The following is a 27,906-nucleotide window of genomic DNA, read 5'->3' on the forward strand; positions in this document are numbered from 1 at the left end:
TTTTGCAGGTCTCCTTTTAAAACATCCTGTATGTATCACTTTGATTCTTCTCTGCGTGTCCCTGTAATTCTATCTTGCCTTTCCTCCGGTGTAGCCACCAAGTTAAAAGTTTGGTAATGCTCCTTTCTCTACCACTTAAATATATTGTACTTCTTCACAGATAAATATCTACCCCACCAGATTCAACCCCTTTCCCTTTTTTTAACTGAGCCCCTCCCCCCCCTTTTTTTTTCTCACATGCTTCCCTTACCCAAAGCCCAAGTATATGTACCCTCACCTGCCTCCCAGCTACATTAAGGCTAGCATTAGTGGTACCACGGGCTTGTTTTGGAAATAGCCTCTCACAAATAGGTGAAACCACAGGTGCCCTCTCCCGTCACCACAGGAATGTGGCCCTGAAGGATGTTGTTCTCTAGACAAAGACACTGAAGAGAGGAAACTCAGCTTGGTTGGGCTGCAGCAAGTCAGTCAGGAAACACACAGTCCCGGAGAAGCCTTCATACAGACTATATACACTTTCTAATGCCCGGGAACCAGCCTTAAATTCTTCTGTAAATAAGAACTCTGCAAACCTAAGAAAAAGAAGAAAAGATGATGATGATGAGTATTATAAAGTAAATTACAGAAATAGGAAACCCCAGAAGGCTGTTCCTTCCCACCACCCAGCTCTACCTCAACAGGAATCTCAGGCCACAGGCAGGGAGGCAGCTGAGGGAGCTCAGGCACCTCTCCCACTGCAGGCAGCCTGACAACAGCGCTGCACATGATGCTGCAATTGCAGGCCCTAAGCAGCTGTCAATGTTCTTGAGACTTTCTGGTATGACCCTGTACCCAGAAAGTTAGGAATACTAACCTTTGTGCCCTGTAGATGTATTTTGAGTTTCCAGTGAGCCTATAGAGCAGCAGGAACACGTAAGCACTACCAGCCACTCCATGGCATATTCCAGGTCCCTTCTTCAGCAGGCCTTTCTGCCAGGTTAGCTCTCCGCAGCGGATACAAGTGTCCAGGTACTGAGGCTTCTTGGAAACCAGGTAAGCTTTGGCAAACAGATATGCAATGCCTAGGAAAGCAGCAGTGAAGAGTCTTTGAATATAATACACATCAAAGTAGTTGGAGAGTATTATGATAAGCTACGTTTTCATGTCACCTCACTAGACTGCAAGAACAAGAATCTTGCTCCTTCATCATATCAACAAAAATAAAGCACGCCAACAAAAAGCTCATTTGAGGGATGTTAATTAAGTAGAAAAACTTGAAAAGCAATGCCTTGCTGCTCATGGCCACTCTGGAACAGAAGTCAGCTTCTCTGTAACCTTCTAGGTTCACGTTACAAAACTGACAGGACTGGTCAGCAATAAAATTCACCCAGTGGGTGAAAGAGCAATTTCAACATACAGCATTCCTTGCCCAACTTGCTAGGATGCTGGACTAGATTCTGAGCTGACAGACGCCAGCCTTAACTCATGAGCTCAAGCTAAGTATTCTCTTTCTTTCTTAAAAGCAGTTGGTATATGGATGCATTAAAAAAATAAAAAGAAACACAATAAAACCTCTTGCTAGTACAAAGTCTCCTTCACATGCAAATATTTTGGTCAAATTAATGTTTATCTATGTAATATGCATAGGCTTAACCTTTGATTCTGATGAGAGGGAAAAATTCTTCTGAATGCCTTCTCAATACTCACATATGTGCCTGCATCTGTGTATTTCAGAACCCCAGAATTCTTTTAGCTTTGATCAAAAGTGCTTATAAAGTAGGGGATATGCCTGTCCTTCCAGCTGCTTTGACAAGAAATAAAACATTTTTAACTTCCAGAAGAAACAGTTCACCTCCATCTCATAAAATGTCATAATCGGTCAAATTTAACCTGAGATTATCTTCTACATGGAATCACCAAATGTAAAGAAATATCAGGCCATGCATAGCATCAATGGGAAAAGAACCTGGAGCTCCATGACACCAGTGAACAAGCTCATTCTCCCGCTCGATTGTTTCCCCCAGCTCAGGAGGCCAGTTGCTGTTCTGTTCTTGGTCCATGAGAAAGTCAACACTCTGCCACACAAGCTCCTGATCTGCTGGCTGCAGGTACTCAAAATAGGAAAGTAACATCTGAAGGATTGATGAAAGCCCATGTGCTGCACCTGTAAAGAACAGCAGCAGTTAAAAGGAGAGGGGAGGTTTAGGTCCCACCTCCATCCCCCTGGATCTTTCTTTGGGGACTTATTTCATTGTCAAGCGCATGGATCTCTGGTCTTCTCAAGGCACATTAGATCAGTGCTTGAAATGAGAACACTTCAGTTGCATGATACAATAATTTGTTACTGCTTCTGCCTTTTCTAGCTTCCCAAGATAAGTGTGAAAGCACACTCTTACTGCGCTATCTGCTTGAATATTTGCTGCTACACTTTGTTCCAACTGGAGCTGATTGTGCCTTGTTAGACTCAGTTCCTGCAGAGAAATAACCTCAGTCACAACTCAAACCAAACTGGAACCAGACTGAAAAGTTTAAGGGTTCAATAATGATAATTTAACACTTTTTTCAAAGGGTTAAGAATAAGAAACATCACTTTTAGGAAAGGAAAACAGCTTACTCAGGAGAAATCCCACACTGTAGGTTTTATATATTTTATTTGTAAATTACCTACTGTCTCAGCATCTATGCACTGCATCACTGACAAAGCAGTTGGCATGTTTTACTCACCAAGATACTCTGTTCCATAGTAAGAATACATGAGTGGGAAAGGTTTCCTCTTCTTCACTGCATACTGCTTTCCTGATTCCAGGATGGCCAGGCAAATTGATTTTATTTGTGCTGGGGTCAGCACCTAAACAGAAACATCAAAACAAACATAAGGAACACTGTAATAATTTTAGACAGTTTTCGTGACTCTGCTTTTTCCCTGGTGCGCAAGACAAAGTACTGCCTTCAATCTTCTGAGCATGCTGTAAGGTACATTCCTATTAAGAGCTCCTTACATAATGCAGTACTTTTACATAATGCTTCTCCAAAATACAGTTTCATCCCATCTCAGGAAAGCAAAAATCAAACCTTAGGTCATAGAATCACAGAATCACATAGAATGGCTTGTTTTGGAAGGGACCCCGAGGATCATCAAGTTCCAAACCCCCCCACCCCAAGCAGGGCCATCAACCTCCAGATCTGGTACTAGACCAGGTTACCCAAGGCTCCATCCAACCTGGTCTTGAACACCTCCAGGGACAACACACCCACAGCCTCTCTGGGCAGCCTGTGCCAGCATCTCACCACCACCTCTGTAAAGAACTCTCCTTTGACATCCAATCTAAACCTTCCTTCCTTGAGCTTAAAACCATTCTCCCCTTGTCTTACCACTTGTCTACCCTTGTAAAAAGGTGTTTCTCCTCCTTTTTATAATCCCCTTTTAAGTACTGGAGGGCTGCAATGAGGTCACCCCACAGCCTCCTCTTCTTCAGACTGAACAAGCCCAGCTCCTTCAGCCTGTCCTCGCAGGGGAGGTGCTCCAGCCCTCTGATCATCTTTATGGCCTCCTCTGGACCCTCTCCAACAGCTTCATACCTTTCCACACCCGAGCGCAGTACACAGAAGAGGTTCACATCTAAGGTGAAAAAAGGCTCACTAAGAATCATATAGAATCACAGGGCTGGACAGGACCTACAAGATCATCTAGTCCAACTGTCAAGTCACTGCCTTCCCTTCCCAGAGGTACTTCAGCCTGATGGAAGCAGACAAGAAGCAGCAGGCAAAGAGAAGCAGACCTAGAGAAGTAAATATGACAGGCTTCATTGGGACATACAGAACAAGGCACTTTCCCTTAAATAAAAAAAGAGGAAGCAAGAGAGTATACAACTACTGAAAATCAACAGTACATATATAGGTTCAGAAACGTCTTACTAAAGAATCACCCTTTCTTTCTTCACAGAAATCCTAACAGAAATGGCCAGCTATATTTACTGGATGTTGTCATTACAAACAGATTAACACCACCTTTCTTTTAAAGGAGTGCTAGGAAACGCCCCACTCAGCAGTGTCAAATGTAAATAGGATTGACAAGCCATATATTTCACCAGACACGAACCATTCCAAGTTACTGACTTGAAGTACTCAGTGAGCAATCTCTTCTGCAGCACTTTACTACAGCGCTAATGATACGTAATTCACTGCAATCATTTGCATGTCCCTCTGCACATTCTTGACAGCACCTAGGTCATTCACATCATTCAGTGCCTAGCATTTAGGCTTTACGGGAAAGCCTGAATGGCATCTGTGCTCTGCAAAAAGACATTGCCAATTTTGACAAGAGCACTGGGAAAGAAAAAAAGTAAAACAGGGCAGGCAAAATACCCTTGAAAAGATAACAAGATAGATAATGATCCTAAAGCTAAACAACATTATCAACTTAGTGTCTCTAAAATGGCTGTGAACACATTTGCTTTTGTTGTAATTTTTAACATCAGGGACTCACCATTAATTCTTTAAGAAACGCCATCTGCGTTAAATTTGGAAGCAACATTTGTTATAAAAATGTATACGTTTTCTTTGGCACGGAAAAGATACTGTGGATAATTAATGCCAGTCAGAACTTGGCTGAGAAATAATAACTGAGAGATCTTGTTGGTCTGCCTTTGTACAACTTGGTGAAGAACCCGGTTCTGATCTTGACTAGTGTTCTTTAATGCTACTGAAGTAGAAGTAAATAAGCTGTTAACATCTGGAGACTTTCACCCATTTCCAGTCATTTTAAGATGAACTGTTTCAGCTTCACTGAATTTAATAATGGCTTAAATCCAAAACAAATGAGCAGATCACAGACACGGCCAGACACACCTCATTCTCTCCTGAGTTCTGATTTAGTCTTGCACTTTGAGACCTAATCCTCCAAATCCTGTACTTTGCAAAAGGATTAGTAAGGTAACCCTTGGAAAATAAAAGGCTAAGATCTCCTTATTGTCATTCTGGAAGGCAAAAGCATGCTGATGAGAGGCACTGAGATCAGTTCATTTTCTCCATGCAATTGTAATAAACGAGCTGGATTTCAATATAAACCGCGTTTGATCAACTTATTTTTTATGTTCAGCACATTTAATTTTAAATTGAATTAAAAACCATTTCAAAATGCTAATTGTGGTTTTTAAACGGATTTCTGCTTCTACCCAAATCCAGCACTGCACAACGCTGGGTAAGAAATCTCAGCTAGTAAGAACTGCCACATTCACCGTTCTTTAATAAAAGGCACGTGTAAAACACAGAAAGCTTAAGCACTATGATTACGTACGTGTATGCGCACAGTATACCCCATTGGCTGGCATAATAATATCACTTCCCATATGCAAGGTCAGATAAAAACCATGATGAAAATCATGATTAGAATGGATGATAGAAATTGTCACATCCACGTGACCAAAGAGAAAATGGGGAGGAAAATAACGCGTATATCTTGACAGCAACCTTCTGTCTCTGGCCACTTGGACTGGTCAGTAAGTGTAAGACAGGTAGGAGATGTGTACTAAGAGCTGAATAAGAACATTTCTGTGCTGACTGCAAATAGCTCTTCCCAAGCACCTCAATCCACAGGCACTGTAGGCAGAGCTGCTGTTTTCCAAAACACTTAAATATGACAGATTTGTATTTGTTCCTTATCCTGGGAGGTGATTAACTGAGAATACTCTCATAATAATTACTTGGAAGTAGACTTCCAAGGGTTTTTATGATCCAATATCATATTTAAGTTCTTCACTGCCTTGCTACATTCTCTTTCAACAAAATCTGTGTTAAAAGCTCCTTAAGACGTCTTTCATCTCGCCACAGATCAAGAACTGTGGGTGTTCTCTGTATGCTCCCTCACTGCACTGGCTAATACACAGATCATAAGCGCAGATGGTTTAACTGCCATGATACAAAGTTCATTTTCATTCCAGTGTACCCACAGTGCCAACTCGCCCCTGGGAATTACTGAACTAATATCAGAGACAGCAAAGAAACAGACCAATCTTCCCAAAGTCTTTAAAGGATAAACTGCACATTGCTGTCACATCCGCTGGCAAAACCTAGATGAAGCTTTAATGAAGAATAACATCAGCATGAGAATATGTTGCCCAGGAAAAGAATCATGCACACATCAAACTTCTCAAGCTACTCTTTTTATAAGCCTGAATGGCATTTACTGTGTGCATACTGCAGAGTAGGTAGAAGTATTCTTTATTATGCCAGTATTCAACCAAAAGACTACTGACACTGAGACATATGCTGCTGGTGGCTTAATATTTCAGCTAATTATTTCTGTATTTTAAAAGACATCTAAATCCATTCTGTCACCTTAGAAGTGTTCGTTTCAGTTCCCCCACTAGATCACAGTTTGAAATACATTTGCAAAAGTATTCTACATTTCGCCTGCAATTTCCATATCAGCAGGTTGGTGGAGTTCTTTGCTTTCTGTTTTACATCACTGCACAGCGATGCTACTAAAAAAGAAGCTCCATTCACACTGGTGACAGTGCATTTCCATTCACCTTCTACTTGAAGCAGAATAAATGTGCAGTACTGATATAATAGAGTATTTACACTGTATTGTCTATGCCCTGGAGCCCTACTTAGAGTCACCAATACTGCTGTGATTGCTTCCATAGTCTCTCTGCTTTTCTCTTGTGTCACTGCAGGCAATGTGCATCCTTCCATCAAGGCATTCCACAGCTATGTGAATGACTTAAGCCAGGTAGATTATTCAGACAATCTATGCTAAAACACAGCAAGGAAAGGCTATGTCTGAACCAATCACAGAGCATGGTGCTCTTTTTGTTGTTAGAGGCCTTTCTCAACTTGAGATTGTTTAGCTGGAAGTAAATAACTCCACAGCTCCATTTAATCTGCTACGAGAGATTTACTAATATACTGACTAAGACAGTGCTGCGCCCTAGATAAGCGTTTCAAAAACCGTGGACAGAAATCTTGACCTTGAGAACACAGCAGAAAGCAGCAGCAGAACCAGTTTTTCATTGGTTCTGATTATGTTAACATATTCTGCACTTTATCATCCCCCTGAATGCTCAGTACAAACCCCTGGGCTCACAATAGGCTTTTTGAAGATCTATGCAGAACTGCATACTGTAGTGAGCATTTGAGGACAGTAAACTTTTAATTCACCAACGTATATTTATTTTCTCAGTGCTCTTTCCCATATGTGTGAAACAGAAGGCATTACTGAACAGCAAGCACCATTATCTGCTTGTAGATGTATCAGTACATTTAGGAGGTAACTGGCACCCTTAAGTTACTATGGAAAAAGCCTTCTTCCATGCATGTAGAATTTCTCAGTACATATCTAACCCATCAAACCTCTCCTTGTCACACTTCTAAAAAGTCGTTTACATGAATTTGATCATATGTTTCTTCAGATGCTTTGGGAAATGTCACAATCAGCTGAAGAAATTGAGTCAGTCAGAAAACGAGCTGACAGCAGCTTTGCCACCAGACCAGCAGAGGGAGCTTGTGAATTAGTTATAATACTCAAAACCTCAGTTCCGGGAAGCAAATTTCTATGTGGCAGGACAGCTGACTGGAGCCGGCCTGATATTTTAATGACAACTTACTGCACTATATGGCGTTTAAGTTCGGTTTGCTGAGGTTGATCTTTTTCTACCCAAGACAGGGCTTGGGATCATTCAGGAACCCTTCCATGCAGTGTCACAGCCAGATTTTTCTCTCAGAAGATGCTATGAAACCAAGGAACAGTAGAAGGTACAAAGATACAGTTGCTGCCTCTCCACAGTGTTGTTCTAGTTTGTTTGATGCACCTCTGCTGAAGAAAGCTGGGAAACCCAGCTCCAGTTATACAGCTGGCTGCATCCCCTATAGGCAGTGTCAGGTACATTAAAACAAAACAAACCAAAGCTTTTTAAAATGAAGTGTCCTGAAAGCATTTTTTTTTTTTTGAGAGATCAGATATAAGATTAGTTCCTGAAGTACTAATGCTACCAATACAGAAAGTTTTGTGCTGTAACATGACCAAGAAAAGTACTTTGTAGGGAGCACACTCTCCTAGATTTCTCATGTTAACGAAACTCCATGGCAGTGTGTGTAAGCTTAGCATTAACAAGATTATGCCCATTCATTTCCAATGGTACTTGACTAAAAAAGAGCCTTCCCTATAGACTCCCACTGCTGCGTTTGGTTAATGTGTCCATTTTCATTTGAGTCTTGTTTCTATTAGCAGCATGGAAACAACATCAGTCCTATCCCGTTATGTGGGTGCATGAATCAGATATTGGTAAAGACAATACATCACTTTTATTATCACTAACAGAGTAAAAAAAAAGTCCATGGGTCTCACTTGTCAGAACTGTATAGCACTAAAACAACCATATTCTGCAATTGAAACTCTCCTTTAGAAAGGCAGAGTTTCAGATGCTGCAGATGAAGTGTTCTAAAAAAGGGCACAGTATCACTACTGCTGTACCTAGCAAGCTGCCTGGGAGCAGTTGGTGCTGCTACACAGTGGGTCAAATGGAATGAGCACTGTTATTCACTGTGTCAAGGTAAACACTGGGGAGACTCAAGGAAAAACAGCAACCAGCCTTTCCTCAAACTATGCCCCAGGTCAATAAAAAGAGGGGAAAAGTATCAGCCTCTCTGTTTACACTCTGTTCTTTCCTATCTCCCTCTCAGTTGACAAACGCACCAATTGCTGTCTGGATGCTGCCAGCTACTTCTAATACATCAGTTTTCCTAGATCTTGGGAAAGAAACAGAAAGTCCCCATCACCCTCTTCACTTCAAGAGAGTGGGTTGGCACAGCTGTTCAAAAGCTTGAGTTCAAAAGCTGCCTGGACACAGTTCCAGGCACTCTGATCTGGGTGTCCCTGCTTGAGCAGACATTCTGGTGATAGAGACCTCAGGATGTGGCCATAATAGATGTATCAATTGTCATCTTTCTGCCATCCAAATCCTTTGTTGGTGCTCCTCTGTGTCAACCCTCCTGTCCCAGCTCCATCAGAGCATTCAAAACTGCAAATGAGTCAGAGATCAGTACTCTAAAGATACCACTTTCCTTCCATCTGTGCTCCCCCACACAGGAAGGAAGAAGATTATTTATGTAAAATCTTCTTCATCAGTGGGGAATCCTTTGGCTGCATTTAGTCTCAGTCATAATGTACATCCATACATGAGTCCTGCAGTTAACTTAAGCAAAAAATGCAGCAGTGAGCTGTTGTATCCTGACGGGAGGTCTATCCATCTGTACTTGAGGTAAGTGTTCCTGACAATTCTGCATTATGACTATAAACATCTTCCAAGCTGGGCACCTCACACTTGGCCTTGAGGAACAAGCTGCCCACTGTGTTGCAGCTGCGCTGTGCCACGATGCTAACCCATTTTTTTACACTGGTATGAAAGGAACATCTGCTCTACCCATGTATTTTGGATTAGCTTACTTTCCCTTAGCAGCAGGTCTGCTGGTTCGCTGAAAGCCAATCCAGGCCTTCAGTTGTTCCACTGATATTCTGTATTGTAGCAGAGCTGTCCTGTTGCTTGAATCGGTTGATGCACGTAGCCTCCACAGAAGCATCAGAACAATGCTTCTGTTCACAGTTCCAGGGCAACAGGAGACAGGATGTATGAATCAGCTTTCCAAAAGATTAAAGCTTGGATGCAAGAGCCTCCCCAAAAACTGTAGTAACCTTGGCAATTCTTGTCTGCAAGATGCAAATCGTTGGGCATGCTTATTTGCTATGCCAGCTTAGGCAAACCTCTCTTTGGAAAAGAAATCACTGGTGTTTGTACAAATCTACATGTCAACAGAACTTAATCTTAACTGGTTGGCAACACTGCCCATGGCAGAAGGTGCTGGAACTAGATGATCTTTAAGGTCCCTTCCAACCCAAGCCTTTCCATGGTTCTATGATCATCATAAATACCATTTTCATGCTGCAATTCAATATATCACTAAAGCCCCACTATTTTCATCAACAGTAAGTGCAATGCTCATGTGAGATTGCTGAGGAATTAAAACAAAAGTTTACACTGGAAGAAAGCACATAAGTAATACATAAAAACTATTAGATGGGAACAGACAAGGGCTGATAATGAGTTCCTAGACAACCTCTCTAAATAGGTTCAGCTTATCATAAGCAATAAAGTCATCTTAACCACTCAGGATGACAAAAAAGGAAAAGAGGCTTTGCAGTTTCATGCAATACTTGTTTTTTTCATTTTGTCAATGTCATTTCACCTATTAGGTTACTCATATTGCTTTTAATATCAAAGTCCCCATGAACTTTAATGGGTCTTGACTTGAGGGGTGTTACTCTTGGTAAGGAATGCTGGAGGTTTCACAAGTTTCACCTCTTACCTAACACAGAAAGAAAAATGGAGTCATTTAATGACCCCAAGAATGGAATTCAATAACACACATGGCAAACAGGTCAATAAACTAGGTTTTCTATGCAATGCAATTATTCTTCTAAATTGTTGTGGTTCCATGTCTTGCCAATAAAATCAATGGGCAGGCTCACATCCTGTCTAATTCTGCCTGAGGTAGCCTTTAAAGACTGTGACTACAAGAATACGGCTTACTTGTCAGAGTAAAATGCTGACCTTGCTTGTAAAAGGTGATTAGCAAAACCTAATAGATAAAACTGAGCAACCCCTTAACTCTTAAGAGATTTGATCCAACTCTCCTTTTTGTCAGTTCGGAAGGAAGTAATCAGAAGGTACATCCTTATTCATTACTCTGTATCAATGTGTGTGAACTATCTACAATGAAAAAACAAACACATAGTTTTTTTCCTTGAGTTCAAAGCTATGTACAATCTATGTCTCCATGGAATAAAGCTACATGTATAAGTAGCATTTCTCCCTGGAATTCCTGAAGTTTTGCTCTGTGTCAACAAATATTCTTAAGGAGATTGCTTCCTGTGGCAAGCGGGACAATACAACTTCTGCTGCACCTAAATGGAAGATACTTAAAAATTTCAGCTGAGGCATGAGTCACCACTCCATTGATGCTAGAATTACAAAATAAAATGGTTTGCATCTCTTTAAAGCAGAGCTTTGCATTCCTGCTATAGAGCTAGGGTAAATGCTTTGCTTAAGGAACTAAAACCTAGCAAGAAAATAAAAGATGGCAGCTTACATACCCACCATCAAAATGGATACATAAACTGGTCAGTATACCTATTTGCTCTTATTCAATACTCAGTAGAATAAAAGGAATTTATTTTCTATTTGAGCTGTCGTGTTAGGTCACGGTTCACAGATGCAGCTATAATTATAGTGCACAGGTCAAATTTCCACTGTTTTGCAGGGGGGTAATTTTTCTGTCGGATTACAGTATTTGGGGCCTAGAATGCACCTGTCAAAAATAGTTTATTGCTTTTGAACTAATCAAATATTACAAGCAAGAAACTGCACATCCAGTTATTTAGGAATACGAAGCACGCTGCTGGGTGTTTACATGGTTTACATGGTTTACATGGTTGCAACTCACAAAATAGGCTGGGTACGTCTGAAACACAGAGACTTAATTCTATAAATTATTAAACAGCCTTATAATTTTTTTTCTCCTTATGTTAAAGACACTGAATTCTTCTTCTGTCATCATCATTCAGTTCTCTTATCTTCTCCATGCAAGAATTCCCAGTCTACCTCCAATGCCTTTAGGCTTCAATTCCAAATGTCCAGATTCCCTCCTTCTACTCAAGTGAGCATTTGCACAGGCTTAGAATGAAATGAGAAAACATATCTGCTTCTTCAGCTACTCATGGCAGAAGTGTCCAAAGAAAAATAAAATGAAATAATGGGAGATGCCAGTAGCTCAGGACAGAGCTACTAAAGCAGAGCACCCCATTTCATACCGTTCTATTCCAACCACAGCACTAACTAGTTTGCTCCTGACTCACAACCAGTAGCACTTATTGCTAATGAATTCTGCTACAGACAGTAGCATTTGGTAAATTACCCATAGAAGACTTTATGGCTTGTTACTGTGCTAAATTTAAAGAGGTGATCCAAAGAAGCACAGAAGAGCACAATAATATTCTTTTATTCATTTGTTTCAAATTAAGGTTCAAGAAAGAGAACACAGTTGCAGCCTCAGTCACAGGCTCCCAATTACAATGCTTTCAGGGTTTGGTTTTTTATTTACAACCAATGAAAGCTTGGTTTTACACACTAAGGTGCTATGTATGGACGCATTAAATGCCTTGATAGTGACTGCATAATACCTGCATGGTGGTGACGGTTCAATACCTTAGAGGAGCCCTTGACCTTCTCAAAATCTTATACTCATGGAAGAGTAGGAACTAAACTACATATGACTGTTTGCATAGTGCTGTGAATGGCTTGGTGAAAATCTCTCCTTAGTGTACTACATCACTGTAAAGAGCAAATAAATACTGCTGGGATGCATGAGAGTAATAATGAAATGGTTATTAAAAAGCTACTTTATAGGCATTGCTCTTTCCCCTGCTACTTCTCTAAGCCTGTTCTTCCATTATCAAAAAATATTTATTTATCACGAAGAAACACATTTTAGAGACAAGCAAGAGATTCTCTTAAGAAGTAAAGCTAAAAAAGGCAGCAGTTCATTTTCTGGGCAGGAGGTAATTAGCGTGATAAAGAACACGAAAAGATGTTTTATACAGCAAAGTAAGAACAAAACAATAGCTTATGAAAACAAGTAAATTAAAAAACAAAGTATTTCTCAACTCCTCTAGGACTCAGATAAGCCAGGGAATTTATTCCTGTAAATTTCTGCTGAATCTACTGTGAAATTGTAACAGACCAACTGACTTGCTCTGTGAGAATTTTTTAAACATAGTTTTGGGTTAAGCTCAAGCAGTGCCCCATCGCTCCAAATGAACTCAATTACAATTCTTTGGAGTCTGTGCTACTCAAATAAATACTTTCTCATTTTCTGACTAATCCAATTTTGCAATATACGAACAGTTAGGTCTGACAGATGTTACGAGGTTGGCCACGCAACCAATTGGCAGAACTCAAGCCAACAATGTTAGAAGAAAGGTAAACACTTATGCTTCAGAGCATAATGCTACTTCTTAAAAACTACAGGTTAGTAATATTATAGGCAATGCATCCCAAAATTGCCTTCCAGAGAGATTAGTTCAGCTACCCTGAGCAACTTAGTACAGGTACAAGATACCAAACCAGATGGATCACTGGAAACAAATCATGAGAAGGAAGAATTTGTTTGTTTCATACTGCCATGAAAACACTGCCAGCTCCTCGCTGCCAGCAAGTGGAAGCATTAGAGTGTTTGGACAATGGCCATGTTGTGCTGTATGTAATGCAGTTTGCAAACTGTTACTCAGAGCTCTTCTATTAATGTGTCTCTGCCAGGCAGCAACTGCTTCTTTCTGCACTTAACAGTCAGAGTGACTGAAAAGCTGAATGACTCTGGAAACGGCAGATTTGGGCACTTCCCTCCAGGAGCTGCAGTAAAGAACATCTCAGTACTTTAGATAAGTAATTTCAATCAAAGCCACAATATAGGAGACTTGCTGCAGCAATCAGCACACTCAGATTAGAGGCATCAGCTTAAATGCTTGCACTGTGTCAGAAAAAGAAGGGACATGAATTAGAATTGCCAGGTTAGTGATGAAATCTCAAGGTTACTGCATATAAGAAGGAAGATACTGTAGCCCCTACTCAGACTGATTTGCCCAGAGCCCAGTTTGGTCCTAAAATCTGGAAGGGTGACCAAAGGCGAATGCAACCTGCCCTTGCTGGTAGGAAATGATTGGATGTTGAGTTCGCTTTTATTCCACACTCTGGGAGAGATGGATACAGGGAGAAAGGAACCAGGTGGAACATGCGCCCCAGATGCTGGTCAGGGTTGCAGCTCAACAGCCTCCTTTAGAGGATGCAGAGGAGCATTGCAGCAGGTGAGACTGAGAGTAGCATCAAAACCATGGAGATGAACCTGTTCTAGGGCTCCATGGATTGTCAGTGATGCAGTGGTTGGCTTACGAATCCTGGTGTGGCTTAATGTGCCCTTCAATGCAACACTCTTGGGCTTTGCATGCCTATCAAACATATACAGAAGACTTCAAGTGTGTAAACTAAGCACCTTGCACATTCAGACACATCCTACCTTAGGCATAACTTTAGAGGTTTGGCTTCCAGAGTAGGTTTGAGGCAATGGAAAAGCCTGAAGAATCACACAAAGAGTGAATAAAAAATGTCCCTGCTGGGTGGTACACCTGTGTAGGCAGTCCAAAATTGAACTGCCCTTCTTGATGTCATACTCTGTCAGCCTCTAGCTGGATAGGTTATGACTCTTCATTTCCATGAGCTTATTCCCATGCAGAGTAAATGCAAAGAAATGTGATGTTAATTCGTTAATTTACATTAATGTACATGTAGAACTCTGATGTGCTACCATGTTGCATCCAGACATATAAGCAGCCATGGATCACACGTGCAGACTGTTTGCCAGCGCTCACGTGAACTCAGTACATGAGTAACTCAAGCCCTGTCATGTTCAGCTTAATTGAATGTCAGTCTCTTCCTAGCACAGAGGATAAGTACTACAGATAATTCTCCCCAGATACATGTACTGCTAAAAATAAACCTCCTTTTAGCTCTTTTTTTTTTTTTTTTTTTTTAATCTCTTAAACTGTTTTCATACCTTCCCTCTTCCTGCATACAGTATTTGGCACTTCTCTCAGTTTAGATGCCAAAACAATTCTTTATCCAGTAAGCTGCCTCTTCTGGATCATTAACGAAGATAATACATAAGTCTGGCTCCTACATTAGTCCTTTATTAGCATTTCTGATTAGCTCTGACTGTGGTCTTTCAGCCAATTCCAAATGCACAACATCCCCATCCAAATCAGCACGCATTAAGTTTTCAAGGAACTTTATATTTGACACTGCAACAAAAGTTTTATTCAAATGCAAACAGAGTTTTGGCTACTGCTTTTTCATCAGCCACTAATTTTATAATTCTGTTATTTACAACAAGTGATCTTCTTTGTCTCACAAAACTTCTTTATTCATCTAAGCCACACTGCCTTACACGCATAGTCATACCATGTAGATATTGATGAGACATGTGGCATCTGGAAGTATGTCTAAGCATTTGCTACTGAAGAAAAATGTGGCTACCTGCAAAATCAGTTAAATGAAGCAAACAACACAACAGCATAATTCACTGGCTAATTGATGCATACACTTGTCACTTTAAAGTAGCATCAGCATTGCTTTCAAGCAAAGGTAATTCTAGAGAGCTCCATGCTGGCCTCACGCCACTTTTACTTTGTGTGATGATCTGCAGTTTGTGCCATGCCAATAAGCCAAACAGAAATATAAGCTCAAACTACAAGAAGAATGCTGACAATGTAATGGAGTAAAAACAGATGAAGGTGATCGAGTCCTCTGAGTCATCTGAATTTTGCCCCACTCTTTGACTGCAGTAGCTGTCCGAGGTAGTAAAAGGCCTGACCATCTCTGTGCTGGATCCCAGATCTTCTCAGGCACACTAACAAAGACAATTCTGAAACAGAAGATCATAGCAAAAGAGCATTGCCTGGAAACTCTAGCCTTTCAAGGGCAGTCATGAGATTACCCTGAGGAAGTGTGAGCTACCATATCCTTTAAAACATAACTTAATAAGTAATGGGATCACAGTCTGTACTTTTCTCCTTGTTAAAAGATTGACATTCGATACTAGAATAAAACTAGGGAAGTGTTATCAATTTTCCCTTTATGCAACTTATTCTCAGTTGTGACTCAATAAACAATGCAAACTGGGAAAAAGACACCGCTGTGACAGAAGCTGTGGTTCAGGTTACTCTTAGGACTAGAGTACAAACTTCACAAGGAAAGGAGGACAAGGAATAACAGACATAAGGAAGCAACAATAATAATAAAAAGTCATTCACTGCACTTAGCTGTTGCCTTGCATTTGAGAATTTCAAAGTGCTGTATAATTAACTGGTGAGAATCACTATTACCTCACACTACAGGCTACATTATGTTATTGCTGCCCTGGGAGCACTTAGTGGCCTATTTCTCTTTCACTGAATTTACCTACCATTTTACATGATTATTCTCTGCAGCAGTACAGTAGGAACTGTGCAACATTTAGGTACTGCTGAATGAGAGAAGTGGCCAGTCCTCTACCTCTGTACTGACCCATGGATGGTGGGAAATGGGGGAGGTTGCAGCATTGGAAATAGAACAGTTGGTAGCAGAGGCAAAACCATCTGAGCCACTGAATTATGGAAAGATATGGCTGTCTGGGTTGAGAAAATGGTTGTAAAAGTACATTGTGTAGGTGCATATCCAAGATTGAAATGGAGGGATACAGCTAGTGTTCAAGGCTCTATGGCAGCATGTGGTACTGAATGGATCTTTTTGACCTTTCTAGACTTCACACAAGATTTTCCCTGCTTGTAGCTGCAAGTGATTGAGTGTGACTGAAGAAACTGCAATACATTGTCCACCCAATGTACTAAAGGAAGTCAGAGGAGGAGGAAAAGCACTGAGAAGCTGGTAGTGCTGATAGAAGCAAAGGAAGCACGAATGACTGCAATTTATGGGAGTAACAGTGAATTTTTCTGTTGTCCAAGATTTTTTTCCATGCATTATCTCTGGGACTCAGCCTGGAGAAGACTTGAGGGAGATCTTATAAATATGTATAAATGCCTGATGGGAGGGAGTAGAGAAGATGGAGCCAGGCTCTTCTCAGTGGTTCTCAGTGGCAGGAAAATCTATTTAAGAATACACTGTGAGTGTGGTCAAACACACAAAGAAGTTGCCAAGAGAGGCTATGGAGTCTCTGCCTTTGAATCTCTAACCCTAGGACATGGCTGTAAGCAATCTGCTCAGGGCAAGGGGTTGGGCAGATCTTCAGAGGCATCTTCCAGTCTTGATCATGTTGCGACTCTGACTTATGAGCCAAATTCAAAAGTGAATATGTCAGTATATTGTTCAGTCAGCTGTGAGAATTTTACTTTTCTTGAGATATTTTGATTCCATTCTAACTTTGGCTCAGCTGACTGGTATTGTGGTTTGTTTTTTTTTTTTTAATTACCTCACAATAACAGTTCCACAGCACTTAAAGAACAGTAGCAAAATAGGATGAAAGCATTCTTACTATAACTCTATCTACATTTTGTCTTCTGGGTATGTAGAAGTGACATAAGCATTATTCCAAGCTATTTTTGCTGGCATTATTAACAAAGTGTACAAAAAGAGCAGCCAGGCAGGCATAAGTAAGCTCATGATTGATTCAGCTCTGCAAGACCAAGAACAAACAAATCAATATTTACTTCAAGCATATAAAGAAGTTTGTTTTGTTGTTCTACTACAAAGATTTTTTCCCAGGTTCATATTTGACTATCTTAAGTCTGATCAGATCTAAACAGGTACATGCAGAATGTGTATCCTGGTGGCCACTGCTATTACAACTGTAATTTGGCTAATTTATTACTGGCTTAGCCTTGGAAAACTAAAACAATGAAGCATAACGTTAGCCTCTTCACAGATGGCAAGCACAAATACCTACAGAACAAGAGCCAGGTTTACAAAGGAATGAAGAATTAGATGAAATAGCAAGGTTGAAGTCCCACGAACATCTGAACCAAGGGTGCTGCTTCCAACCCAACTACTTTAATACAAGACAATCTCTGTTTTTTTATGACCAAGTTCTAGCAAGCCAAAACATTAAATTTGGTGATGCTGGATGAAGCTCTAATAAACTTTTACAAAATAAACAGACTGCTTTCAATTGACTAATGGTGCTGGTGAGTTGAAGAACAGATAAGTTTAACCTCCACACGCTCCTTCAGACTTCATTTATTCCTTGATTTCCAGTGTTGCCTCACTAATGACTCAATATAGGCCTCCAAAATACGTTATTCAAATTACACTTCCCCAAAGAAAGCCTATCACTGCCTGAATACATAATATCTAGCGTTACAACACTGAATAAAATATTCTTGTTTTTACCATAAGAACAAAGGAAAGGAGATTCTCTCTTTGGCACTAATGAAACAAACCTCATTTTGTATACCACAGCACAGCTTCCATGGTTGTAACTCCTGACTTCACATGATCCCTAACTGTGTCACTTATTTAGAGGCCTGAGCTAAAGAATACCTGTCCATGTAGCAGCAACCTATTAAAAGCCTGCTGGACTACAGCAAGTCACAAGGTGGATGTGAGTCAGTGTCACACTGCTGCGAGATGCAAACATCTTCATATAAATAGAAAGAAGATCAGGAAGAAACACAATGTTATCTCCTCACTCAATTAGAAAGATCTGTGCCAGAACTATGCATACAACTTCTGGCACTCTTCAGGAAAGGCTAGAGGGAGTCTGGCACGCTGCAATGGGAATGACCAGAGCTGTAGAAAACATGGTGCATGCAGGAAGATTGGAAGGAATAGGGTTGTTTGCTTAGAAAAGATTGAAGATAGAAACCATAAGAGCCTCGAAACATATGAAGAGCTGCTGCAGAAAAAGAGCAAAATAATCTGTTTTAGTACTTTTCAATAGGCAGGACAAGGCACATCAGGCTTGAATTACAGGGAGATTCAGATTAGCCCTTAGGCTAGACTTTCTAACAGACAAGGTAATAAAAGTATGTCTCAGACGGCAGATGCAGAACCTCCACCACCACAGGGTATGAGGAATGGGTTGGAGAGGGGTAGTCAGAAATGACACGGGCACACATAAAGCTGCCTAGGGGCCAGGAGACAGGCTACATGACCTCTCAAGGATCCTACCGGTTGTTTGGTTCTGTGTTACCATTCAATTGCCAGGAGTGAGTAGAGAGACTAGAGAAAATCACCAGTACAGAGTATGCAATACCAACTGTTTTCCAACACACTGTGCACTGACTCATCAGCACACCGCTACTTAAAAGACTGTCCTATGCTTCTTCTAACTGCCAGCCCACACACGTTGGGAAGATCAGCTTCAATATCCTTGATATTGAAATCTAAATTTGACCAGTACACTCCCAACTTATCATACTCAATTAACTAACAATTAATCATTCTCCTTTAAAAAAGAAACAAACAAACCACCATACCAATTACAGAAATATTCGGTAGAAATAAAAAAACAACAACAAAACATCCACACAAAATAACTAAATGCCTTGGACAGCCAGAAGCTGTATGTATCTGGCACAATTCTTCTCTCCTTGGTCATTCAGAGCTGACATCCATTCCATCTCACTCACAATGCACAACAGATATTGAGCCATTAAACTGAGGAATTCAGGAAAACTGAACTGTTGCAAAAATAGATTTATGGTTCTGCTCTCAGACATCAAAATACACCGAGCTGAGAAATGCCAAATGACTCAGCAACGGCCTGAATTGCTATAAAGATACTTCTTGATCATGTTTGTCTGAAATGAAATAGCTATTTCAATTATTTTCCTTGTTACTTCTGGAAAAATAAAGCAGCTCACTGTCACTTGAAAATAATCCTACAACACAGATAAGCAGTAATTGTTTTTGATGCTGTTTTCATTGAGAACTGTTGTAATGGAGTGGACAGAAGGTTATGCAATATCACACGGTGCTTAATCTCATTCTTGTCAGTAGTCAAAGAACTGCGTGACAGACACAGACAAAGAGGCATTTTGACATATTGCCTTATCAAAAACGGTGACCTGACTGCATATATTGAATTCTGATTAGGAAATAAAGGCAGTGGGGGATAATGAAGTTAGCTGACAAACAAGATCCCAGTTTTAACAAATGCCTTACACAATGCTGGGCAGCAGAGCGCAAGCCCGTGGGACATAAGCATTTTAATTGCCTCCCAGCTCCTTTCTACAGAGCTCTTCTACCACTTGGAGGCAAGGCTGAAGGCAGCAGCTTACCAGCCAAGGAGCAGCACCCACACCTGCTCTGCAATCCTTATACAGCCTCTGAAGAGGGTCATAGGTTGATGTTCAGACTGTCTAGCTGAATTAAGCAAGAAAAGTAGGGACTATCGATTTAACATAGTGAAAGGAATGATTTCCAGACAGGATCCCTGCTACATGTGGTGGAGAGCTGTGCTATGATTTATATACAACTCTAATGTTCTAACGGTGCACATTAAATGACTATCGAGAAGCATAAGGATTAATTTTATCCATCCATTTCAGTTCTGTAAGGTATGAGGATGTCACTTTTTTGTTGGGAACTGCCTTGTGCTCTTTTCTTCTCTCATTAGCTGCTCAATCTTCCACGCTTCTACTTCCTTAGTCCTGCAAATAAGGTTTTCTGACAGAATTGCCATTTAGGTTATGCAGTAATTTATAGTATTACATGCATGTAATAAGAAAATTTCAGTGCTGGAAGCAAAATGCAGGAATGTCCATAAAAATGCCCTTATCGGATTCCAGGCATCAAGTAGTTATTTCCACCATTCCTCAGAGAAAGAAATTATAGAATAAGACATAATGTTGTGTTCTGAATTTGCAAGCACTCAATGTGATGACAGCTACTTCTGTATGTGCATACGCAAAGAGAATACAGAAACAGATGAATGACAAGCAAAATCCATGCAGACAAAAACAGTAATTTTATTCAACCAACTGTAGTGTTTAGTCCTCAACCTCTTCCCTAACCTGCTTTCTCTTTGTCCCTACTCTTCTGCTGTATGTTTACCTTCTTCTAAATTGATTGCATTAGCTGTCAAAACAACATGAGTTTGCCAGAGAACCCAATCCTTTTCATTTCAGATTTAAATCTCCCTTGCTCCAAGGTCTAAGCTATTTCTTGCTTCTTTCATTCACTGTCAAATTCTGCTATGCCTACACAGACTTCAATTTTTTTGCTATTATTTTATTCCTTTTTTTATTATTATTTTTTATTTTATTTTTAAATTGACTCTTCCTTCTGTTCTCTGCTCAGCCTTTGTCAAGCATTATTTTTTTCCCATGCCTCTAACTGTTTCTCTGCATCCCCATATTGCACCATGTAGAGTCAGAGAACCATTTAGGTTGAAGAAGAACTTCAAGACCACGAAGTCCAACCATCAACCTAACACTGCTAGGTCTCTCATTAAACTGGGTACCTAAATGTCATGTTTGCATGTCTCTTAAATAACCTCCAGGGATAGTGACTACCATTCCTCTGGGCAACCTCCTCCAACACTCAACCTCACACTTCCCATGAGAAAACTCTTCCCAGTGCTCAATCTAAACCTCTACTGGTGCAAACAGAGGCCATTTTCTCACATCCAATCACTTGTCACTGGAGAAAACAGACCAACATCCTGTTGCTGCAACCTCCTTTTAGATAATCATAGGGAGCAATAAGCTCTCCCCCCATCCTCCTCCAGACTAAACAACCCCAATTACATCAGCAGTTCCCCACAGATCTTGTTTTCCAGCCCCTTCACCAGATCAGTAGTAACTCATGCTTCGAGACCACCAACTTCCACACCCGCACTTTGCTCAAGAGCTGCTCCTTTCTTCTGGTTCAAATCCTCAGGTGGCTGGAGATGCTTCCAGAAGTTCAGTTCACAGAACGGACTATGCATCTTGACCACCAAAACGCCCTCATTCCACTGCCTGTGTATTGTTCCTCAGATCCCATTCCTCACACCAGGAGCACAGCAGAGGCAGTACGCTCTGCACTACAGAAAACAAAGACACTCAGTATTCAACACCTCCACTTCCAGCAGGCCAAGGAGAGGCACCAACAGACTCCAAAGCGTGCCCTAAAAACTGTCCCTTGTGATGATGAGGATGATGATGGAACAGATAAGGTTTAGAAGTGAACTCACTGTATGTGAAATGTAAAGGCGTTAGGAGGAAGATGAGAAAGTAGGGATGTATACTGGCTATAAGAGACTACTATGAATAAGAATCTTTATATATATATATATATACACATATATATATAAAACAAATATTGGAATGTCAGTATTAGAGCTTGGGTTGGTATTTCAGCAAAGATGATGATGCTGAACTGGCAAACATTTTTTCCAGCAGCGTGAAAAAGTAAAGACACATCTGACTGCCTTTGTATAAAGCTCTTTTTAGAAGACGATGGCAGATTATTACCACTCTTAAGCTACAAGCTGTCAAAATCCGTATTTCTGCAGCCGAACAGAAAATGTATATGTAACGTTAAAACTGTGTCAATCAAGTCTCCAGTCCTGGCGGGATCCTTCCTGTAACCTCTGTACTACAGTGCTTTTTTATTATGGCAGCCAGTTAAACAGAATTGTTGAAATTCAACACTTTCAAAATTAATTTTTCTGCTTAATCTCTACAGCTGGACATTCACCATGCTGAGCTGGATCCAGGCGGCCATTATCACAGTGGCCCAGATTCAGAATTTGAAGGCTGTTTAAAATACAGGCTCACGTTGCCGTGCTGAAGAGAGAGAGAGAAATTCTGAAATGGAGACCCAAACTATTTTAGAATGCTTACTAAACAAATCCAGATTTATATAATTCCCTTTGAGTCGCTCTTTACTTTAGAAAACTCCCATGTCAACCCCCAGCTTAAATTCATCAATTTAAGCAAATTAATGCAAAATCTGTCCTGTGTGGCTTGAGAAACCATAAGTAAAAGAATGAAGAATGTACATTTAAAAAAAGCAGGCTAGGATGAAAAGCTTTTTTTTTTTTTCTTTGTTATCACTCCTGGTATCTCATTTAAATCCTCTGTGGCAAAACTGACATCCTGTCTGTGTAGTGGCCTGTGTAAAATGAAATAATGAAATCAGCAGAGCTCCAGCACCACAGTTTGTGTGTTTGACATTACAAATAGCACAGCACTTCAGATGAACTGGCAAATTCTTCCACATGAGAGAAAGGACTTCAACATACAGAAAGAACCAAACATCACCTCTAAGAACAACTCTTCCAACTGAGGTGTAGACTGGAATAAAAGCCTAGCATGGGACCTTGCATGACAGCATGTGGAAGAACATCCCTTCAGCGCGTATTCGGCAGAGCTTCCTTTCTAAGACCCATCCATCAACTGCCTTTCATAAACACTGTGCTCAGCATGAAGAAACTTCCACTTCAGAAAGTCCCAAAGGAACATCAAGTCATAGAATTGTTTGAGTTGGGACGGGCAGACACTTAACAGTTGCCTGATCCAACTCCCCCACAATGAACAGGGACACCTACAGCTACATCAGGTTGCTCAGAGCTCTGTCCAGCCTGACCTTGAGTGTCTCCAGGTTTGGGGCACATGAAGTGTATTAAAAAGAGTGTGGCCAGCAGGTCGAGGGAGGTGATCCTCCCCCTCTACTCTACCCTGGTGAGGCCTCATCTGCAATACTGTGTCCAGTTCTGGGCTCCCCAGTACAAAAAAGACAGGGATCTCTTGGAAAGTGTCCAGAGGAGGGCCACAAAGATGGTATATGGCCTGGAGGATCTCCCCTATGAAGAAAGGCTAAGCGAACTGGGTCTGTTTAGCCTTGAGAAAAGAAGACTGAGAGGGGATCTGATCCAGGTCTATAAATATCTAAGGTGTGAGGGGCAAAGTGGCAAGGCCAGGCTCTTTTCAGCAGTGTGTGGGGACAGGACGAGGGGAAACGGACAGAAACTGGAGCACAGGAAGTTCTGCACGAATGTACACAAGAACTTCTTTACGGTGAGGGTGACAGAGCACTGGAACAGGCTGCCCAGAGGGGTTGTGGAGTCTTCTTCTCTGGAGATATTCAAGACCCACCTGGACGCCTACCTGTGTGACCTGGTGTAGGGAGCCTGCTTTGGCAGGGGGGTTGGACTCGATGATCTCTGGAGGTCCCTTCCAACCCCTACGATTCTGTGATCCACTGCCTCTGTGGGCAACCTGTGCCAGTGCCTCACCATTCTTACTGTAAAAAATTTCTTCCTTACATCCAGTCTAAACCTCCCTTCTTTTTGTTTGAAACCATTTCCCCTTGTCCTACCACAACAAGCTTTGTTAAAGAGTCCATTCCCTTCTTTGTTATAGCCCTCCATTAGATTCTGAAAGGCAGCAATGAGATCTCCCCAGAGCCTTCTCTTCTCCAGGCTGAACAGCCCCAGCTCTCTGTCTGCCCTCATACGGGCACTGTTCAATCCCTCTGAACATGTTCATCAGGAAGGTCCTTCCTCTTGTTTTTCTCTATTCTTTTCTAAGAGATGGAAAAAAATGGACCAAACACATAGGCTCTCATTAATGACCCCAGTGGCTCAGAGCCTGCTGGTTCAAGCAGATTACCACTGAAACTGCAGGCAACCATCTCTTACAATGTCCCCAGTGTCTTTAGAAACTCCTGCCCCTTGAATGAAGCACCAGGCAGTCATGCAGAATGCTGTTTTGCCTCCTAGAAGGTATATTGCTATTGGTTGTTCTCTTTTTTGCTGCAGTCCAGAGCTGGTGGAAGTCAGTCAAGCCCACAGGTTCAGACGGTTGTTAAAAGAAAACCTGAGTTGTGCTGAAAGGTCGTAGCATCTCAGCAGATGGTGATGCAAAAAGCCACTTGAACTTCTGTACCTTTTCCCCCATCACCTGACAGTGACATTGCCAAAAGGAAGTGCAAATACTGAGGCAAACCATGCTCCATCAACCATGAAATGGGACAGAAACGTCACTGAGATAACGCGAGCATATGACAAAACACCATCTGAACAGAGGGGCAAGACCACCACTTTAGTGGTCTCTTACTACTGTTTGCACAACCAACTAAAGAGTGAACAGAATTAAAGCAGAACTGATGGATTCCGTCCAGAATACACAATAAGGCAAGGCTAGCAGCATCAGAATGACCTGAAGAAGCAGAAGCAGAAAACAGTGAAAACACATGGATATAGACTGCTCAAGTACATGCACCTTATCTGTGTGTACCCTGTACAAATGATGTATCATTTCTGCAAAAGCACTCTACCTATCTCTCTCTGGGAGGCACAATTACAACGTAATAGAGATTAATGAAAGAAAATGACCATCTTTCCCGAAGCATAGAGTCACTGTGCATCAAGAAGATCAGACTGTTAATTCTTGTCTGTTCAAGTAATCCTTACTCATGCAAAAACTCCCAATTAATTCATCAGGGGAAAAAAAGAAATGCTGTATTAGCCTAAAACTCTAAAAACCAGCAGAACGCAAATGTCTTCTTCACAGGAGGTCAAAGTAATTCAACTGAAAGGATCTTTCAGGACAGTCGATTGACTTCCTGAAGAACATGTGAAGCTTTAAAGAACTGAGACTGTTTAGCTAGGACTGAAACACTGGGGCACAGCAGCCGAGCTAAACTGGTATTTACTGAAATAACACGGTCCCCTTCCTCTGTTGCCTGGAAAAACCAAGCCCACAACATCAATGGCAAATACCTTCAAGTATAACTGGTTTCTTGTACATAGGTTATAGTTTGACTTATTCAGAGGAATAAACAACCACATGAGCAGCAGTGGCCGTATTTCAGCGTAAGGAATGGATTTCTCTTTGTGCTGGAAATGTTTGCACAGAAGCATCCAAAGACCATGTGCAACAAGAAAACATGCTGCAGTAAGCCATGTGAGGCTGTGCACAATCAAATTACAGGAGGCAGCGTTTTCCAGCGGTTAGAATCACAAGGAGTTGTTTCTATTCTGGGACGTACCTGGCTTTCTGTTTGACCTTGGCAATAACACTGCATGCACTCTCTCTCTGGGCATCCCTCTCCTCATTTGTGAAAAGATGCAGGATCCGCTCCGGCAATGAACTAATTAAAACAATTCTGTACGAGGACAGAAACTTTTATCAGCGATCTGAATTTTGCTAACGCATGAGTACACAGACTGCAGATCATCATCACTGCGCTCTCCTAAGGAGCAACGCATTTTAATTAAAAGCTTTGATTTTTATTGAAATTATTTAAAAAGAATTAATGCTTAACAATTGAAAATATTTTGATTTCTTTCTTTCCCTGCACCTTTAAAACTGCAGCGTGGAGACAGAATTAATAACGCTATGGAAGGACGTCCAGCTTACTGATTGAAATATCAGCAAAAGGACACAGAATATGTCCTACTGCGACTGTAGCATAACAGATCTCCTACGACTGTCCTTAACTCACCTGCTGGAGGAACTCCACAATATGTGCACACCTGTGCTCACCTGTAGGGAGTTTTAACTCTTGACAGCTGCGTAAAGGGTGCCTTTTCAGCAAGCAAGCAAACAGGGAGAGCTTTCCCCTTCTTTGTATTGCTTGTCAGAGGACATCAGGAGATTGCACCCGCTCTCTAAACCGCAGAGACTGCTCAGAGATTGCTGACAAGGATGTGAGACCAGCAGGAAGGGGGAAATAATTGAAGTAGTAGAGCCCAGGGTGCTCTTTTGTACAGCTGGTACGTCACTGTACGGCCAGAAACAGACTCTTATCAGTGTGACCCCAACTGCCAAGACAGCTGACACCCCTGCAAAGAACCACCCCCCTAGAACTGGTACTGCTGCCTCTACAGAACTTTCGCAGAAAATGCTGTCAGAATGAAAAGTACAGATATGTTATGTTCAAGAATAACGTAACTCATCCTATCTTTAAAGGTCTTCAGACAGAATCCCATTAGAATGAATGCCAGGCTCCTTTAAATGCTTAGCACCGTAAGAATTTCTATTCAAGGCAATCAAAAAAATCCACGGTGCTGACTTAACCTCTGATCCCCTGGAGTCCCCGCAGTCCCTCCATTAAGTGAATTTCCTTGGACTCCCATCTCAACGCCTGTTACTGGAGGGGGCAGAACGGCTCCTTCCCGCAGCATTCATTTACTTGTAACAGTTGCTTACTCACCCGGGAGGAAAAAAATAATGTCAGAAACACACAAACTTGCATATCAGCGATGAACAGAGAAGACGCAGATTAGACCCGGCAGGAGGACAGGAAGGAAGATCTACTGACTGCTCGGTAACAAACACCACAACCCACAGCCGGGTTAGCTACTAGACCGTACTCAATGGAAGCTCGGAACGCCGAGAGCTGCCAATGGCAATATCCGAGGGTAAACTCCCGACTCCTTGAAATCAGCAGCGAGCTGAATCGTAAGCAAGCCTTACCCGTGCAGCTCCCATTCAACAAGGCAGGGTCGGATTTCCAAAAGCCTGTGCCGTGCTCTGGGGTCACTAAGCACACGTGCCTATGATCACCGTCTCCCTTGCACCACTCAGAGTAATAATAAGCTCCCTTACTCAGCTTTATCCTCTATTACCGCTTTCCGACCCACGTTGGAAGAGCCCCCCGGCCGATCCCTCGGCACCTGCCCACGCTCTCCTTTGGGCCACGGGTGACCGACAAGCGCCTGCACCAGGAAGAGGGCAGCTCCCTCGGCGGCGGCACGAGGGGAGCGGGGGATGCCTTACCTCCATGCCGAGCCGCTGCTTCAGCACCAGGGCGGCACACAGGTACCCGGCGCGGCCCACGAAGAGCTCGTCGGAGCCGCACTCGAGGAAGGAGAGCGGCGCGCAGACCTCGCTCAGCTCGCGGAACTTGCCCAGCGGCCGGGCGAAGTCGGGCAGCCCCAGAGCCCGGTACACCAAAGCGGCCACGGCGTACACCCCGGCGCCGCCCAGCAGGAAGGCGGCGCGGGTGTCGGCGTCGGCCTCGCCGCCCGCCTCCTGGTAGCGGAGGCAGGCGTCCACCACGCGCCGGGCCGCCCGCAGGTAGGCCTCCCGCGACGGCGCGAACAGCGGGCACTGCGCGACGTGGTACAGCATGTAGGCCACGCCGGCCACTCCGCCGTACAGCCCGCCTTGGCAGCCGCGGGGACCGCCCGCCGCCCCTCCGCCGAGCGGCGGCAGCTCCTTCAAGATCCTCTCGATGGTGGCCGTCACCAACGGCACCGCCGCTTCTTTATCCGGCGCGGCCGCCAGGCTGCCCGCGTAGTCATCGAAGCGGTTGGCGAAGCAGCGCTGGCTCGCCATGCCCCCGCCGGCGCGGCGCTCTGCGCAGCGGGAGGCAGCGCGGGGCGGCCGGG

General features: G+C 42.3%; 1 protein-coding gene across 1 annotated transcript; it reads right to left on the minus strand.

The window, feature by feature from the left end:
• On the minus strand, positions 1–27,906 carry LANCL3 (LanC like family member 3). Its single transcript, XM_072339692.1, has 5 exons — positions 27,293–27,906; positions 2,704–2,827; positions 1,946–2,143; positions 854–1,061; positions 1–572 (listed from the first exon to the last, which is right to left on the minus strand). The coding sequence occupies exons 1-5, from the start codon at positions 27,851–27,853 to the stop codon at positions 413–415; spliced, it is 1,251 nt and encodes a 416-aa protein (XP_072195793.1). The 5' UTR covers positions 27,854–27,906; the 3' UTR covers positions 1–412.

This window comes from Excalfactoria chinensis, chromosome 1 (assembly GCF_039878825.1).
Source record: "Excalfactoria chinensis isolate bCotChi1 chromosome 1, bCotChi1.hap2, whole genome shotgun sequence".
Taxonomy (NCBI): Eukaryota; Metazoa; Chordata; class Aves; order Galliformes; family Phasianidae; genus Excalfactoria; species Excalfactoria chinensis.